General features: G+C 40.8%; 1 protein-coding gene across 4 annotated transcripts in view; it reads right to left on the bottom strand.

Moving 5' to 3' along the window:
* The window catches only part of LOC137379568 (dedicator of cytokinesis protein 4-like), a 545,491-nt gene that overhangs the window by 165,095 nt on the left and 361,220 nt on the right, over positions 1-19,176 (bottom strand). For all 4 annotated transcript variants that reach the window (XM_068050580.1, XM_068050582.1, XM_068050581.1 and 1 more), the window contains exons 33-36: positions 16,604-16,699; positions 16,135-16,195; positions 8,817-8,910; positions 5,288-5,436 (exon numbers count right to left, since the gene is read on the bottom strand). In XM_068050580.1, the coding sequence (XP_067906681.1) occupies positions 5,288-5,436; positions 8,817-8,910; positions 16,135-16,195; positions 16,604-16,699 (400 nt within the window). The remainder of the gene's footprint in view (positions 1-5,287; positions 5,437-8,816; positions 8,911-16,134; positions 16,196-16,603; positions 16,700-19,176) is intronic.

The following is a 19,176-nucleotide window of genomic DNA, read 5'->3' as shown; positions in this document are numbered from 1 at the left end:
TCTGCCATTTCCTTATTTTCCATTATTAATTCCCCAGACTCACTTTTTATAGCACCAACGCTCACTTTGTTAACTCTTCTTTTTAAAATATCTATCAAAACTCTTATTATCTGTCTTTATATTTCTAGCTAGCTTTCTCTCGTACTCTAATTTTACCTTCCTTATCAATCTTTTAGTCATTCTTTGTTGTTTTGTATATTCTGTCCAATCTTCTGATCTGCCTCCCATCTTTGCACAATTATATGCTTTAAATTTGAGACTATCTTTAACTGTTTTAGTTAATCACAGATAGCGGGTCCCACCCTTGGAATTTTTCTTTGTTGTTGAAATGTATTTATTCTGTGTATTCTGAAAAATCACCTTAAATGTCTGCCACTGCATCTCTATTGACCTATCTCTTAACTGAATTTGCCAGTTCACTTTAGCTAGCTCTGCTTTCATGCCCTTATAATTGCCCTTATTTAAGTTTAAAATACTAGTCTTCAACCCACTCTTTTCCCCCTCAAACTGAATGTAAAATTCAATCATATTGTGATTGCTGCTACCTAGGGGCACCTTAACTATGAGGTCATTAATTATTCCTACCTCATTGCACAATACCAGGTCTGTCCTGGTAATTGTGTTTATCTTATTTTGTCACTAACTTTGGTGAGCAAATTACATTTTGTCCATGACAGATGTTGTTGTTTCTGTATTTTAGAATCTCAGACCTGGTTTCACAGCCTGTCAAGATGAATAAACTAGTCTTGGCTACCTACTGTTAATCAGTCTGTCCCTTCCTTTTCTGTTCTACATGACTCTTCTGTAGTACTATCTGCTTCCATTGAAGTCAATATGAATTTCTATTCCCCTCCCAACCCTCCATCCATTGAGATCCACCAAGTTTGTGATCTCCTTACATTTTACAGTTGGAAATAAATCTGTGGCAGGAACAGCTTTTACCTGAATCATTGTAAAATTAAAACGAAAATTGAGCGACTCATTAATGATGCATGCTTAAGTGTGCATTACACACAGCACATTTCACATTGATATTTAAGGGATGTTCAGGGTTATTTGGCATTGAGGAATATACAGCAGTAACTTTAAAGGGCTAGATGAGAAGATTCAGTGAACAATTTTTGGGCCACTTCCGAACTTTTGTTAAAATTTTCTGCTGCCACCTATTTTTTCAGAAGCACTTTGTGGAAATTGTTCTGTGACTTTTTCCCCTTTACATCTGCATTACTACCACCAATGTGTTTCCCCAATGGCAATCCCACATATATGATCTGTTTAGATAAAGAACTAATGGAGGATGGCAGGTATTTCAGGTTGCACTAGAGGTGCTTTGTGCCCATTTGCCAATATCCTCACAACCCCTCTATCGAGTGAGGTGCTTGCAGAGGTTTATTGGAGAGGCACCAAATCCCAAAAGGAGGCTGTGGCAGCAGACTGATGCTATATTAATATGTGAAACCCTGACTAATTGTCGTGCTGGAGTATTCTTCAGAGTCACCTCAATTACAGTAGCCATGCTTTATGTGGTACTGTATGAAATATTGCATGCCAGTGTGATCAACATGCAGTATCGCCTGATAAGCTGTACCTGCCAAACTGTAACCAACAGTTCTGCCTTCACTGGCACACTGACCTGATAATGACCATGGGGAACTATTTTCATAGGCTCTTATCAGGAGAGAACCAGATGCAGAGCTGTGCCATCTGCTTCAAGGACACCAACAGCTAATATGTACTGTAAGGCCAGCATAGCCACTGTGACCTGTGCTGTGACCGCAAATCTGTCCAACACTTCTTTGCAGGCATACTGCAATGTAGATTGAAGGATGGTGCCAGAGTGACAAACAGTCCACCCTCCTGGGAAGTACTTCAGGTGGCTCCCTGTTCACCAACAGCCACTGAACAGATAGCCAGGCTGCCTCATTACCTGTCAGCAGAGTCTGCTCACACCTTGGGTTTTCCTTTCCTTCATTTTTGCCAGTTATGTTTAGATTTAATTCTTTTCAGCATTAGCAAAAGCTGCTAATCTGCTGTTTGAGCATTTCCAAAGGCTACAAGGATTTTTGGCTCCTTATTCTGCTATTTCCTTTCATTTGTCTGCATTCCTTTAAATTTAATCAACACACAATCTTTCAGTGCCAGTGCCAGGTAGAAGATCTCCCTGCACACATCCAAATCTACAGATGTAGGTGTGAATAATTTTGCGAATGAGCTGACCCCGCTTGCTATTAGCACATTACCATTCTGACTAGATTCACCCAAGGCATGAGCCATTCACAACTGAATTGTGTCAGCAGACAAAAATTGGCCACATTGGTTATAAATAAACATTTCCATTAATTTTCATACAACTCAAGCTGCAAGTGCTAACAGAACATGGTGGTCTGGCTCAGGAGGTATCCACCAATGAAGGAACAGAACTAAGAACTAACCCTTCTGAAGCTCAAGCCCACAAAATATAAACATACAAAACCAACTAAAAGACACAAATATAACCAAGTTGCTTTGGCTTCATTGACCAAGTCGTCAAAGCCCATAAGTTGTAGTTCAGACATCTTGGGGGTCAATACCATTGAACGTCAGCCACATAATATCAAAGGCACAACATCACAATCAATATCCAACATTGGAAATCCAAAATTTCCAAGAAAATAATGTTCACCTTCTGTTGTAATTGCATGAAAATTATCAATATATTAGCTTAAAGTAAACAAGTAACTTATATATTTCATTGGATGACAGCACTTGAATGAAATCATTAATTTTAATCATGGATACAGCATTTATGAATAAACTAGTAGGCTGAACTGTAGTTACAAATACAGCAGTTCATTGCAAAAACACATTATTTAAGAGAAAATTTAGTCATAACAACACCTTGTACTTAGATCACACCTTTAACATAGTAAACCATCCCAAGGTATTTCACAGAAGTATTATAAAACAAAAATTTGACAGGGAGCCACATAAGGAGGTATTAGGACAGTTGATCAATAGCTTGGTGAAAGAGATAGGCTTTAAGGAGCATCTTAAAAGGAAAGCAAGGTAGAAAGACAGAGAGGTGTAATGAGGGAATTCCAGAGCTTAGGGCCTAGGCAGCTGAAGGCACAGCCACCAATAGTGGAGTGATTAAAATCGGAGATGCGCAAGAGGTCAGAACTGGAGGCTTGCGGGGCTGGAGCAGGTTACAGAAATAGGGAAGGGTGAGGCCATGGAGGGATTGTAAACAGAATGAGAATTTTAAGATCGATTTGTTGCTTAACTGGAGAGCCAATGTAGGTCAGTGAGGACAGGGGTGACGGTTGAATGGGACTTGGTGTGAGTTAGGACAGGGGCAGCAGAGTTTTGGATGATCTCAAGTTTACAGAGGTTAGAATATGGGAGGCCAGCCAGCAGTGCGTTGGAATAGTCAAGTCTAGAGAAAACAAAGGCATGAATGAGAGTTTCAGCAGCAGATGAGCTAAGGCAGGGGCAGAGTTGGGTGATGTTATGGAGGTGGAAATAGGCAGTCTTAGAGATGATGCAGATAACTGGTCAGAGACTTAGCCTGTGGTCAGATATGACACAAAGGTTGCAAACCATCTGGTTCACCCTCAGACAGTTGCCAGGGAGATGGATGGAGTCAGTGGCTGTGGGAACAATGTTTGGAGCAGGGACCAAAGTCAATGACTTCAGTCTTCCTAAAATTTAGTTGGAGATTTCTGCAAATCCAATACTGGATGTCAGACAAGCAGCCTGACAATTGAGACAGTGGATGGGTCGAGAGAGGTGGTGAAGAGATAGAGTTGGGTGTTGTCAGTGTACTTATGGAAACTGATGCTATATTTTCAAATTATACTGCTGAGGGGAAGCATATAGTTAAGAATTAGAAGGGAGCCAAGGATAAATCCTTGGGAGGCACCATATGTAATGGTGCGGGAGTGGAAAAGAAGCCATTATAGGTGATTCTCTCGCTATGATTAGATAGATAAGAATGGAGCCAGGCGAGTGCAGTCCCAACCAGCTGGAAGATGCTGGGGAGGTGTTTCACGAGGATGATGTAGCCAACTTTGTCAAAGGCTGTAGACAGGTGGAAAATGATGATGAAGGACAGATTACCTTTGTCACAATCACATAGTATGTCGTTTGTGACTTTTATAAGCACGTTTTGGTACTGTGGCAGGAACAGAAGCCCGATTGGAGGGATTCAAACACGGAGTTCCGGGAAAGATGTGCACGGATTTGGGAGGCAACAGCATATTCAAGAACTTTGGAGAGGAAAGGGAGGTTAGATATGGGACAGTAGCTAGCAAAGACAAAGAGGTCAAGGATTTTTTTTTGAGAAAGCGTATGTGACAGCAGATTTGAAGGAGAGGGGCAGTACCTGAAGAGAGAGAACCATTAATGGTATCAGCTAACATGGGGGCCAGGAAGGGAAGTTGGTTGGTTGGCAGTTTAGTTACGAAAATATATTTCACTGAAATGTCTTGTTCTCAGGTTACATTTTCAGTTTTTGAAAAATACTCCCTCCTGCTCCCTTAACCCTATTGTAACTAAAAACATAAATATAAAAACCTTGAATCAATACCCACAAAATAATCTGTGTTAAACTTGATACTGTTTTATTATGTACGAACTACAATATATAATTACATCTCTTAAGAATGTCACTGGCTGTTAAAATTTAGCAAGTTGTAAAATTCAACAGCTATAAATCTCAATGACTTTTGACTTCATTACAGCAAAGAGCACACTGCAATGACAGACAGTGAACATTCAACAGGGAAAAGTCATCTATGATGAGAATGGCAGAAGAGCGGGGGAGATGATGCATCCTGGATACTAATAAATGTTCTAGTGCCTTAACGCCTACACAAGTACAAACGTAGATATAGGTTTGATGAAAATGCCATGCACAAGGCATAAATTTATGATCAGTTTGCATAGCTGTCTCCTTAGGTTTGTAAAGCCCTTCAAATTTCACATCCATAGCATATTCTAGAACTGAAGCATTTGGAAAAATGCAACTAAATTAAAAGCCCACAATTAAGCAATACATTAATACATTAGCAACATTTGATTAGAACGTTACAATAAGCTAGACTCGAGCACAGACTAAGAGAGACTGAACAAAAAAGTGTTAATGAAGGGATTGACAATTAGATTTAAAAATGAGCACTGAAAGTAATAGAGAAAGAGGGCAGATGAACGTTTGTGATTTGCTTTGCACTACAGCATGTGGAGTTCAAATGCAATAGCAGGTAGCTAAGCTTAGCATACAGACACTAACTGCAATTGCTGAACTTACTTTGCCCTTGTCAAAGTTCTGGATGATGGTGAGATGGAGAATCTCCTTGCGCTGCCACTCAGTCTGCATTGGGTAATGAAGGAATTCTCGCAGTGGCCTCTCTGACCACTCCAGGAGCTCATCATACAACAGCAGAGTGTATGCAGCTTCTGTGTTACAGAATAGAGTTGAACAGATATCAACAATGATAAACCATGAGTGAAATTACAAAAAAATTACATTTCTTCAGATTATAAAGAAGATATCAATGTTTCATAATATTAAAATAAAGAGTTAATGAATTACAATATATTCATTTATTTAGTCTCTTAGGTGGGATCATTTGTTGCTATGTGTCGTCATATGATCTTGGATTATTAATTTAGCAAGAAATCACCCTTATGACTGTGCGGAATAGGGAATCCATGACTAAGTGCCTTTCAGCCAATCAAAATTTATAACATCCTGCCCAGTATTAAAAATAAATGAATATTGTTCATTTTTAATAAAACAAAACTGAAGTTAACCTTTTGAAATGCATCATCTATTCCCAACTTGGATGATTTTTTAAAAAACACATTTCAGTTAATGAGCTGTCAGGGGCTTTTTCACAAATATTGAAGCATTATCAAGCATGTGCAGGAGGTCCAAAAATGTTTACTGTTTATAGTTGAACAAAGATTAGTTTGATCTATGTTGTTGCTTGTAGAAATCCTCTTGGGATGGGAGAGGAAATGGTACTTCATTGTACTCCTTTGAAAAACGTTGAGTATTATAATGCCCGTTTAACTTTGCTGACATATGTAGAGACTCTTTCAGAGCAGTCAAAACCATGCAGAAAAAAAAGTCACAAATCTTCTGATAATGTTCCAAAAAATGCTGTAGAAATAAACTTCTATCTTTAAGAGATATAAACAGAAGAATAAAATGCAGTTATTTTCTAATTCATGCATTTTTAATAGTGTGCAATGCATGGTGGTCAACATTTTCTTTGGAATATATGTTCAGCAATGCATTGTATGTATTTTTAGCAGGTAAAGGGACTTTGGTATCAATGTATAACAACTCAACAATATAATCTGCAACCAAATCATCACGCCATGAAAATACTGCTGCCGTGCTGGCTTGCAACCAAACATGTGTCACCACATCAACTGCTGCCGCTATCCTCTTCTTAAAAAGCCCAGCTCTACTCCATAAATACTATTCCAATTCTGACCTCATCTTCCTTTTTAACGTCCTCAAAAGCATTACTATGCAACATCTCACCCACCTGTGTCACCATTGCCATTCAAACCTGTTCAGTCTCAGTTCTATCCTGCCCAGACCAAGACTGTCTGGGTCAAAGTCATCCATTGCATCTTGTGCAATTATCTTTTTTTTCTTTTGGGCCTCCTTATCTCGAGAGACAATGGATACGCGCCTGGAGGTGGTCAGTGGTTTGTGAAGCAGCGCCTGGAGTGGCTATAAAGGCCAATTCTGGAGTGACAGGCTCTTCCACAGGTGCTGCAGAGAAATTTGTTTGTTGGGGCTGTTGCACAGTTGGCTCTCCCCTTGCGCCTCTGTCTTTTTTCCTGCCAACTACTAAGTCTCTTCGACTCGCCACAATTTAGCCCTGTCATTATGGCTGCCCGCCAGCTCTGGCGAATGCCATATGACTGCATATTCACCCTCATTACCCTCTGACATTCTACGACCTTCAACATGGCAGGCCACTCCATTCTCCTCTGTCGCCGACCATATATGAACTAACCACTCTTAACTGCCCCAGGGTAGCCAGTACATTTTTGTTCATTGCTTTCTCTTTCCTTTTCCTCTTCTCGTCACATGCTCCTGAGGTTCCATCCTTTGACCTGCCATTTTCCTCATCAGCATGTTGTCTTTCAGTGTCATTAGCCATAATCATGAATCAGCTTCTATATATATGCTGAGGGCATTCAACTTTACCTCTTTTCATCAGCCTTGGCTCCATGATCGTTGATGAATTGTACAGCAACCAGTTATGAATTAACCTCCTGTTTACTGACTGCTTCCTCAGTTTGAGCCTGAGAGTGTCGAATCTCAGGCCACTTACAGGGAGGCAGGAAGAGTGCAGGGGGAGTGTGGGGAAGACTCAGCTAAGCTGGGGACGTGGAAACCTTGCTGAAATTAGGCAGGACCTCATTATCATTTTATTTTTCCATTTCCTGCCGGGCAGTTGGCTGGCCAGCTACCCAGTGGCAAAACTCAAAGGCATATCCCCCTGCAATCGGGAGGGTGGTGGGTGCAAGCAATCGGAGCTTGGTGGGGGTGGGAAAGAAGAGAGATCATCATGGAAGAATGGGGAGAGATGATTGGAACTGTTGGTATGGGATGGAAGAAAGAAGCCATTGTGGGAGGGAAGGAACAGAAGATTAGGACTCTGGGGATTCTGGAATTTGCAGTGCAGGGAGAGAGAGAGGCTGTGATTGATAGAGGGGAGCCTGAAGGCTCCCTTGAGGTACCAGGAGACAGCACTCCTGCTCCTTTTGACCCATAAGGAGTGCTGTAAAAAGCACTCATCTCCTTCAGCTGGCAGCTCCATCCTCCATTTTACTGATGGGTGTCCCAAACCCTTGGCAACTGTTAAATTTAAATCATGTCCCCAACAGCACTATGGGAGTCTGATTTAAAATATGTTAATATTAATGAAGTGCCTCACCTCTCAACAGTGGAAACCTCACATCACGAAACCTGGAGCCATAAAAATGGCCACTTACCCAGCAGGTTGGGGACACGTTCCCCGTTTATAAATTTTTAACCCCTTCTCCCAACACTCTCGATGCCTAACCCTTGAGGAGGTATGCTTCAATCTCTACACTAGTTCATTGCCTCAATACCTGTTTCCAGCTCTGCAATATCACCCATTTCTGCCTCCACTTCATCCTGTTGAAAACCATTCCTGTCTTTCTCACCTCTCAAGCTTCGACCGAAAAAAGTTTCAACTTGTCCAGAAGTTTGCTGCCTTTAACCCCCTCCCACACTCCTGACACCCCAATTACTGCTCAGTTTCTGATACCCTCCTCTCCACCCCTTGCCATTTAAGCACCTTAGCAAGTTTTTGCGACAGGTAAGGTTCCATTTCAGTCCAAGTTGCAATGTGGGTTTCATCTGCCATTTCAGAGAAGGATGTGCCATGATCACCCTCAAATAGGGGGGAGAGGCTCTATCAGTTCATTGAAAAAAAAACAGGTAAGATCGTTCAAGAGGGATGAATCATCTTATAAGTAATTCAAGATCACCAGATGTAGCTTTTGACTGAAAAATAAAGCTACAAATACTTAAGGAAAACAACAATAACTTGCATCTACATAGTGCCCTTAAGGCAGGAAGAAAAGTAACCTTTTCAGGCCTGGCAATCACAGGGTTCCATTTTCCCCACATATACAGCATAGTCAAACATAGTATTTGCCTTGGTGATACAACATGAAAAATTATGACATTTTTTTTTATCCTTTACCTAGAGACCTGAACTAAAACTATTGTGCAAATAGAAAAGTAGGTATAATTTCCATGTTAAACCACAACATACCTGTGAAGTTTTGTGCCTTTAAATGCAAATCATACAGCTTATGTATGTAACGGATGTACATTTCTTCTTTATTTATTTCTGTTTTATAAAAATTCTGAAAATCAATTGGAAATCAGTTACTAGAAAATGTTTGTATAGTAAAGTTATTTTTTTTTTAATTTACGCACACAAATCTATAGACTTCCACATATAAACCTATCAGTTTAGTCGTCTGTTTCTGTGTAATCCAACCTTTTGAATACTGAATAAAATGTTGTCAAAAGACTAACATCGTCATTAAACATAGCCACAATAACCATCTTTTGTACATTTTCTAATGCTAAATATCATGTAAGAGTGCAAATCATAATAGAAAAACTGGATATTCTTAATACGACCGTATTTAAATAGTCAAATAATTTCTCCAAAGTATCAATAATCTATGTGGCATTCTCCTCTGCATCAAATTCAATCGTCATTACAACAATGAAAAAATTCCTAAAAACTGTAATATGAAAAGTGAATATTCTAACACTGTTCTGACATGTTAAATGAATAAGGAAAATAAAACTAACTTCTGAATTGGGGAAGAGAATATTCAAATATATTTGCCACTGTTTAAAATATCCAGCTTTTGGCTATGGTTTAGTGTTAGAGTAATGCAGCCCTTTCCAGTGTACATTCTTCCTTGCCTCAATATCAACCTGATGCAAGGATAACTTTTTGATCAAAAAGTGATGTCGAATATTATTTATAACTTTTACCATCATGCTCAACTGACCAGATCCAGGTCAATACATAGTTCTGAAATCCCCAGTGGTTATGGGAATGAGCACAAAAATAAGCTTGCTATCAGAAGCTAGTGTAATGATACTGAAAATAGTCATTTAGGGAAAAGTCATAAAGAAGACATGATCTCAGTACAACTGCAAAGTGTAAACCTGAGCGTTAAAAATTATACCAGAAGAAACTGATCAATAAAAATAAAGTAACCTATCCACAAAGGGCTTTTTTTGTTGAGCTGAATGAAGGCTAAGTCAGTTTTCTGCATATTAGGGCGTGGCTCATTTGTGGATATAGTTTCTATTTTAGGCACAATAAGGGTCTCTCTGGTGTAACACCAGCCAGATGCAGAGTAAAGTTCCCTCTATTCTCCTCAAACAATATGCGTTCACTCTAACCTCCCAGCATCTCTATTGCAGCACTGTAACATTTACATTTCCAATGTTGGTCCACCTGCTTAGTTTCCTTAGAAGACTGTTATATTGGTGGCCAATTGAGGGCACCTTTGTGTTATGGACTGGGTTGAGACTGAGAGAATCATTTCAGCCAGCAGAGAAGCTAGACTTTTATCCCATTACTCTGGAGTTGATTCAAACCCAGGTGCTTCAAATAAAACCACGATGTTATAATATGCCAATTTATCAACACTATTTTATTTATTTCTGTTTATTTTGTTTCAGGGTAATGTGTCATGCAGGCAAGAATGAGGCACATTCATTTTGCCACATGGACAATAAACTTCAAATTGTTGCTGGGAAGAAGAAAAGGCCTGTTACAAGGAATTGTGAAGCAAGCAAAAGCAAGACCATATCTTCAATCAAGGACTCGACAGCGAGATCGAAGCACAGTAAAAAAAAACCCTCTTCAGAGATTGCCTCAAACTTTTCTGCTTTATTTTTTCTTCTGCTCTTCTCTGTCTCTATCTGCATGTGTGTATTGCGTATGCATGCTAGCGTGGGCACGTCGTGTATCCGTAGGCATTAACTGGATTACAGTTTAAATTTAATTAAATTTCACTTTTCTCCTTTAAACCTAAGAAAGCCTGTTGTGCTCATTTCTTTGCCTTATAATTGGAAAGTGGTGAACAAGGATTCACCAAGGGGGAACTAAAAACACTGTGTTTAGAAATAAAACCCTGTTACAGTAAGACCAGGTGAAGGCTGAAAGGGAACCCCAGACCCCCTTCTCAGCCGGTTGTAACAAAAATTTGGGTGCTAGCATCCAGAATTTTACCCAGACAAATGAGAGAAATTGGAAATGGGAAGCCAAATTCTTCCCAGTCAAAACAAAAACAAGAAGTTTTCAATATAGGTTTTCCTGTGGTTGTGTGTGATTGAATAATAACATGTCTGCAACTGAAGCTAGTAGCTTCCCAAGCCAGGGTGAAGTAACTTGGGATAAGTTAAAAGCACGATCTATGGAGGAGTTGAGGAAAATGGCTGAGCAGTGTGGGATCACTGTACGTGGCAAGGCTAGGAAGTCTGAACTCCTAAGACTAGTGGCCAACCATTTCTCCCTTGAATCTGAAGCAGAAACAAGTTTAGAAGCAGACTCCAACAGGGTATTGTTAGCAAAGATACAATGGAAAAGAGGAAACTTGAATTTGAGGAAAGAGAGAGGGAGAAAGAAAGAAAGAGCCTTCCAGAAGGAATGTGAAGAAAATGAAAAGCTGAAGAGAGAGAGAGAAAGAATATTCCAGAAAGAATTTGAAGAAAGATAGTTCAAGCGGCTTGAGTTAACTTGGGGCTGACAGAGTAACCCCATTGAAAGCACGGCCAATATCAAGAAGCATAATTTGGGCTGGGTACAAAATTGCTAAAACTAGCTCATTTTGAGAAACTTTTGTGTCTTTTGAGAAACTAGCAAGGCAGCTAAAATTGCCAGCTGAGACCTGGTCTCTTTTACTGCAAAGCAAGTTAACTGGAAAGGCCCATGAGGCTTATTCCCTGTTGCCAGATGAAAGCTCATCAAATTATAAACTGACCAAAAATGCTATCCTCGGGGCATATGAATTAGTACCCAAAGCCGATCGCCAAAAGTTTAGAACCCTCAAGAAGCAAGCTCATCAAACTTATCTGGAGTTTAAAAGAAGTAAACAGCTGTTTTTTGACCAGTGGCTGAGGGCTCGTAAAGTACAGCTCAGCTATGAGAATCTCAGAGAAGTAATTCTGTTAGATTTAAACACTCTCGCCCACACTCCGTAAAGACCCATGTAGAGGAGCAGCAGGTTCAGGAAGCCCGTCAAGCGGCTGTTCTGGCCACTAGGTTTGCTTTAATTTTTAAGTTGGTTTCCCAGGGGAGAACGTTTCCTAATCAGCGACACAAATCCGAAAAGGACAAAGGGTGGGAAGGTGATATCCACCCAGGAAGTCCTGGGAGAGAAAGGAAAGCAGGAAACACAGGGGGCGCTCCTCCAGCCAAAAAGGAAGGTGCTGTGAGCAAGAGTAAGACCCGGAGACCTATGTACTTCTATTGTAATAAAGCAGGGCATTTAAAAGCTGACTGCTGGAAACTAAAGAGAAAACCGGTAGGGTTAAACAGGGCATACCCGCTCAGTGAAGAAGAGAACCTGATGGAAAGCACAGCAGAACTAGTTGTGGCTTTGACTGCAGTAAGAGTGAGACCCAAGAAGCTTACTGCTGCAAGTGCAGGAAAATTTAATAGGATTTCTGAGGGTTATCAGGGTTTTGTGTTTGAAGGGAAAGTAACCTCATATTCCTCGAGTGGACCAAGCAAGTCCATAGTGATTCTCAGGGACACAGGGGCCACTAGTTCCCTTTTACTGGAAAAAAGTTTAACCTTACCCCCAGAGAGTGCAGTGAACACCAAAATGGTGGTGAATGGTATTAAAGGGCAGTGTATGCCAGGTGCACCTGGAGTGCGACCTAGTTTCAGGACCGGTGACAGTAGGGATTGTCCCTAGTTTGCCTATGGACAGAATTGACCTGCTCCTAAGTAATGTTCTAGCAGGGGTGAAGGTGGTAGCCCCCCGCACCCCCCAGTAGTGAAAGAAAGACCGTAGGAGGTCAGAGAGACAGGGCAGTGGCGGGAGACGGACCCCTGCAGTTTCCCTGAATGTGTCCTGGATCAGGTCATCAAACCAGAGGAGACTGCATTGACACTGCAGGCAGATGACCAGGAGGTCTGCCTGTCCGAGACTTTCTTCGGAAAGTTGGGAGACCCAGGGAATGAATTAAATGGATTTGCCCAAGCTGAAGCTCAGCGAGTCAACCCAGTATTGCGAGAGTTAGCACACGCTGCCCAGTCTGAAAGTGAAGCAGAGGGAGTCTCTGATTGCTACTATTTAAAGAATGGGGTACTGATGAGGAAATAGAGTTCCCCTCACAGACCTGAGAGCAAGGAGTGGTCAGTAGTTCACCAGTTTCTGCTGCCACAGAGGTACTGGAGAAAAATATTAAGAAGGGCCCACGAGACTACAGTGGCTGTACATGCAGGTATGTGAAAGACCAAAGCCCGCATAAGACAGCAGTTTGACTGGCCAAAAATCCACAAAGATGTGGTGGAGTACTGCAGGGGTTGCCACATGTGCCAGGTTGAGGGGAAACCCTAACCTACAGTGAAACCTGCACTCCTAAGTGTTAAGAGGACCTTCCAGCAGAGGGCTGGTGAACTGTAAGGAACCCCCACTAAGAACAAAAAGGCTGGCAAAAGGTTAGACATGGAAGAGGAAAAAGAGGGCAGGTTAAAGGAAGTCCGGGAGGAATCCCGGATGAAAACCCCTACTGTCTGATCAGCCACCTTTGAAAAGTTAGACCCCACATCCTGCTACATAAATGCAGACTCTAGAAGCACCCCACCAGAGTTGCTAACAGCATTTACAGGAACCTGCAGAGACAAAGAAAAATCTCTCGGGGCAGAGAAACCATGAGGGTGATGCCTCACCTAGTCAAAGTGCCACAAGGGACTGCAGTAGAGTCTGCACACATACATGCAGGCAGGAGTGTCCCAGAGAACAAAAGGGGAGATTAACAAAGAATCTTCCCCCACAATCAGAGAAAAAGGGAACCGCCCATCCCCTGAAGTCAAAAGCCTTTGCATGACTCAGCAAAGCACTGAGTGTGTGTTCAGGATAGACCCGCCCACTACTAACTCTCCTGAAAAAAGAATGACCTCAGCAGGAACAAAGGCCCGAGGCAGTCACAGCAATGGGCAAACTGAAGAAAAACCTCCCCAAAGAACCACATGTTTTCTGGGATGCCAAAAAGGGGACAATTAAAGCAGCACTAGCACCAAGAAAAGACAGTTTTAATAAGTTTTAGGATTCATGAATGAATGGAAATGAATCAGAGAAACGCATGGTTTTCTGTATCTTATACATATTCTCTCAAACCTTTTAATAAAATGGGCCTTTTTTTCAAATCGCATTTAATTTCCCTGGGTGTGGAGGTGTCCTGCAGGCCCCCACCTGCCAAGAATGAGGCACATTAATTTTGCCACATGGACATTAAACTTCAAATTGTTGCTGGGAAGAAGAGAAGGCCTGTTACAAGGAATTGCCAGGCCCCTGGCTGGAAAGACATTTTTGCATATTAGCAGATGGTGTTGGAACAACGGAGCTATCCCTGCTCCCATACAATAAACAGAACAGACCTGGTCAAACCAGTCACTCACATGACCACCCTGCTGGCGAACTTGGGGAGTTTTAAATTGTAGAGACAGTGTTTGAACTGGCAGAAAGCTCTTTGCTCCTGGACTGAAAAAGACCTCCTCTCCTCCGGTCTGCTCCCATCTCTTTCTCACCGAACTCCAAAACCCACTGAAGACACGTGAACCCCAAGACAGAAAAATGTTTCCAACAGTGAGCAAGGTTTAAGAAGAATACTGGGTCCCAACGAAAAGCAAGACCATATCTTCAACCAAGGACTCGACAGCGAGCTCGAAGCACAGTAACAAAACCCCTCTTCAGAGATTCCCTCAAACTTTTCCACTTTATTTTTTCTTCTGCTCTTTTCTGTCCCTATTTGCATGTGTGTATCGCAATGCATGCTAGCATGCGTGCGTCATGTATCCGCAGGCATTAACAGAATTAGAGTTAAGTTTAATAAATTTCACTTTTCTCCTTTAAACCTAAGAAAGCCGGTTTGAGCTCAGTTCTTTGCCTTATAATTGGAAAGCAGTGAACAAGGATTCACCAAGGGGGAGCTAACAACACAGTGTGTTTAAAAATAAAATGCTGTTACAGTAAGACCAGGTGAAGGCTGAAAGGGAACCCTAGACCTCTTTCTCACCTGGTCGTAACAAATGTATATAACAGATTTTATTAATCATCTAGCTTCCACTAATATTTCAGGCTTTATTATAGGGAAATAACACACAGGGATAAGGCCAGAAATGGTGCTCCTGAAGACATTGGAATGTGCTTTATCTAAGTCAGACCGACAAAGTTCTACACTGGATCAAGCAAACATCAGAACTATGATACTATGATTAATCATCAACAAGGATGGTTTGGTAGATTGGAACAAAAAAAAACAAGCCATGTAAATGAAATCATGTGGCCATATAGCAGCAAATCCACACCTTTTTTTTTAAACCTGTCCAGTGCATCTGCTGCTGGTAGGCCATTCTCAAAACAGAGAAGGTACAAGGGAGGGTGCAAATAGCTCAAGGATTGAAATAAACAATGGAGAATATATAATGTTTTTCTTCTTCATCCCTAGAGTGTCAACAAGCCTCTCGATTGGACAATTTTTCCAGCATGCAGCTTGTTGACTGTGATGCTGAAATAAACTTGAATATTACGATAATATTCGAATGTCAGGATTATCTTTCTTAATATTAACCAATATCAGTTTGAAGTTTGAAAATCAATTGTATATATTAATTTTTCCAGACAATTTTTTTTAAAATCTAGCTTTCATTCTTAACTAAATATATGCTGTTTCTATACCTTGTTCCCTTAAGAAAAGAATTCAAATATTTTTATATACCTCTTCTGTGCCACAACATCGATTCTGGAGGTGGAATCCCCAGTTGGTTGAAAACTAACTTCAAATGCTGGCTTTTCAGCCAACAGGACCAAGAAGCTTAAAGCTTTCACAGGTCAACATTTGAAAGTAACAAGCCAGGAAGTGAGTTATGCCTTCTATAGCAGCAACAGCAGCAGCATCACCATCACAACTGGACAAGATAACTCATCAGTGGCACTCAAGGGTTAAGGAAAACGCTTCTTTCTATTTTCACCCTATTCCTCTATCTCCCTGGAATTAACAAAAGCTGTGGCAGGCAGTCTTCTCCCTGACCTAGCCACAAGTAAAGAATCATTTCTTTCCCTGTGGCTAACCACCAGACCTCAGTTTGATATTTATCTATTGGTGATGTTGCTGAGGTAGTATAAGCAATTGAGAGCTTAAACATACGTTACATATCTCCATGTTGGCCCACATTGATACCCTAAAAGACTGCTTTACCAAATTGAATTTATAACTTGAAGTGGTACAAATGCCCTTTTAACATTCCAGGATTTTGGTAAATGGTTGATATATTCAAAAACTGCCCCTTTTGGGTTGAACAGAGGAATGAAATAGATACTGACCAAAAGGCTAACTGTGCAGCCAATCTTTTTGCCATCAACCTCTGCCACTTTCATGCAGTCTCTGCAAATGGAAAGCAATTACAGTTTATTCACATTACCAGTGTCCCCTGCAGCTCTTAGCATATCAATAGGACGTTCACACTCAAAGGGAAAATTGTTTTACACGATGGAAAAATATGCGACTATAACTCTTACACAAAATAAGAAAAAAAAACATGGCTTGTTAACTATGAGATAGGTTTAAAAAAAAACACAGAAAGAATCCTAAGTCATGCATCGGCTAGATAGAAACCAGTAAAATTATAAAGTGTAAAACTGTATGAATTTCAGCTGCTGCATATTACTAATATAAATACACAAATCAATTAAGACTATAAATTTCTGTTCAATTATGAAATAAAGCAATTTTATTGCTGCTTCCATTTTTTCAACCTGCAAAAAAAAAAAAACAAGAGCTATCAAGTCTCACCTGTAATCCAGCAACCTTTCCATTAGACGAGTTACAGTAGCTACGAGAGAAATACCACTTTCTCGCCAGGTTTCTCTCTCAATTTTCTTCAGCAGGCTGCAGATAGAAATAAATTTGTCAGTGTTTTGACCTGGTTTATTTGAAACAAGTGCATTGCAACCACAAGCCTGATTCACATTTTGTTGATGCCTCACATTGCACAGTAGTAATTATTTTAGTAATAGGTTACACCAGTCATTTGTATTGCACTAGTTATATTGTATCTCAGTAAACACTGTAAAATATAATTGTAGCAACATCTTACCTAGGGTAAGGCCCAAAAAGTGGAATTCTAGATCCAGGAAGCATTGGCAAAACAAATGAATTTTTACATTATCCATGAAAGAAGCAATAGCGACAGATTCTCCTCAGCAGCAGTCTGCGTCAAAAGTACGTTGTCATGGCTACAACCTTCTTTGCTTATTTTGTCATTATAACTGGCTCTTTTCTTTTAAAAAAAGTAAAATTAGCATAATTGCTATGGAAAAAGTAAATATGCAGTAGGAATACACCACTTTTATATGGTTGACGTGAGAATTTACCTTAACAATTCGTTAAATATAATTCTATCAAATCACAATGGAGCAAAAAGGACTGCCAGTTGAGGAACTGTTAAGGTATGAATGTTAACCCAAGAAATTCTTTTAATAAAAGGCGAATTTACTTTTAAAATGATTGTGATACAAATTGCACAGTGGGGGTATTTAAAATAAATTATTCATTGTTTAAATATCAATTGGGTTTAATTTGATTTTTCAATACTCCACATATATTCCCCAAGATGAAAAAATACCTTACTATTGGGCATTACATAAGAGATGACATATTGTTTCTTACTGCAAAGTCTGTGAAAATATAATGAACCTGCCTCAGTTAATGAAATTGTGCTATTTATTCCCATTTTCTGGTACATTTTCAAAAAGAGCTCTTGCCAAGTTAAAATGCTTGGCTAATAATTGAAAAGGAAACAATGTACAGATTAATCAAAAAACTTCTCATATTATTAAGAGTTTTTTTTTTCTACACACAGTTTAAGTAAAAATTGCAATCTCTTGTCTTGTCTCTATAACTGCCATAAGCAAAAATTCAAGCCCCAATTTTAACTTTGCCGACCCAATGGGAATGAGGTGGGATGGATGGTTAAAATAGCAGTAGAGTAATTACTACTACATCCTGCCATGCTTCTGCCTGTCGACATTTTAACCACGCCATTAACGGAGTTGGCTGAGGCATCCACAGTATGTGTTGCCCGAGGCGTCCACAGTACGTGTTGCCCACCTTCAGACATCTGAATGTCTGCTCCTTGCAATTCAGCTGGGCCAGACTGTCCCAAAGCAGTAATCGGCATACAGTAGTCTGTAGCCAGGTCGTCCCTGAGCCACTGAAGCACTATTTAATGGGGCATTAACCTGCAGGTAATTGGATCAAAAGGATGTGTGTGCCATTGTGCTGTTTAGATTGCCAAGGGAGTTTCCAGCATCCAGATCACTTATTTTTCCACATTCCTTACCTTATTGTCCTTTATCACCTTATGATTGTTTTAATTGCTAGTTTCATTTGGATGGAGGAACAGCTAAAATAGGAACAATAGCAGCAGCCTCAGAAACCAGCAGCTGCAACTGGACCTATTGCAAGATAGCAATTCGGGGGCTACTTTTAGGAGGCCATACCCAGTGCACAGCATGTCAGGTCAAGAGCTACTTCATGGAATCAATCTGCAGAGCAGGAGGCTGCACTTTTCCAGGAAGGCTGTTGCTGACCCCTGTAGCCTATTGTAACAGGACCTGATGCCTGCTGGGACAGGGGATCATGTTTTGCCAGTGGCTCTCAAAGTTATCACATCTCAGTTTGTAGCACTCATAGCTGCAATAAGCAAATTCTCCAGAGCTGGCCAGTACATCATCTTCCCTATTGACCTCAAAGGTCAACATGAGAAAGATCAGAGATTTGCAGCAATGGCCAACTTCTCCTGCATCAAGGGTGTCATGGACCGCGTACATGTTGCCATCAGTGCACCAGAACACCAGCCGGCAGCACTAGTGAATAAGAAAAGCCACTACTCCATTAATGTCCAATGACAGAAACGGGATCATGCAAATTTGTGCAAGGTTTCTGTCAAGATGCATTTATCTTGTGACAGTCTACCATGGTGAAAAGTGATACCCCCAACATGGTTCGTTACACCCCTCTGCAACTCCACCACAATGAGCCACACAGATATTATTAAAAGCCATGGAACTACCATAGGGATGCCCAAGCAGAGGTACAGGTGTTTTGACAGGTCTTGGAGCCCCCTACAATATGCCCCACAAAGAGGCACATCATCGAGGTGTGCCACATCCTGCAGAAGCCTGCATTTGAAGGAAGCACAGCAACAGCAGTCCTTATCTGGCAAGGACGATGAGGGAGAAGGCCAGGCCAGGCCAGGCCAGGCCCCCCCCCCCTCCCCCTCCCGACCATTCAACTAGAGCTGTGAGGGATGAGTTAGTTGCTCAACAATTCCACTGGCCTGTGCATTACCCTGCCCTCAGAAA

Source organism: Heterodontus francisci, chromosome 18, assembly GCF_036365525.1.
Source record: "Heterodontus francisci isolate sHetFra1 chromosome 18, sHetFra1.hap1, whole genome shotgun sequence".
In the NCBI taxonomy this organism is placed as follows: Eukaryota; Metazoa; Chordata; class Chondrichthyes; order Heterodontiformes; family Heterodontidae; genus Heterodontus; species Heterodontus francisci.
This window is presented reverse-complemented; position numbering and strand designations above follow the sequence as displayed.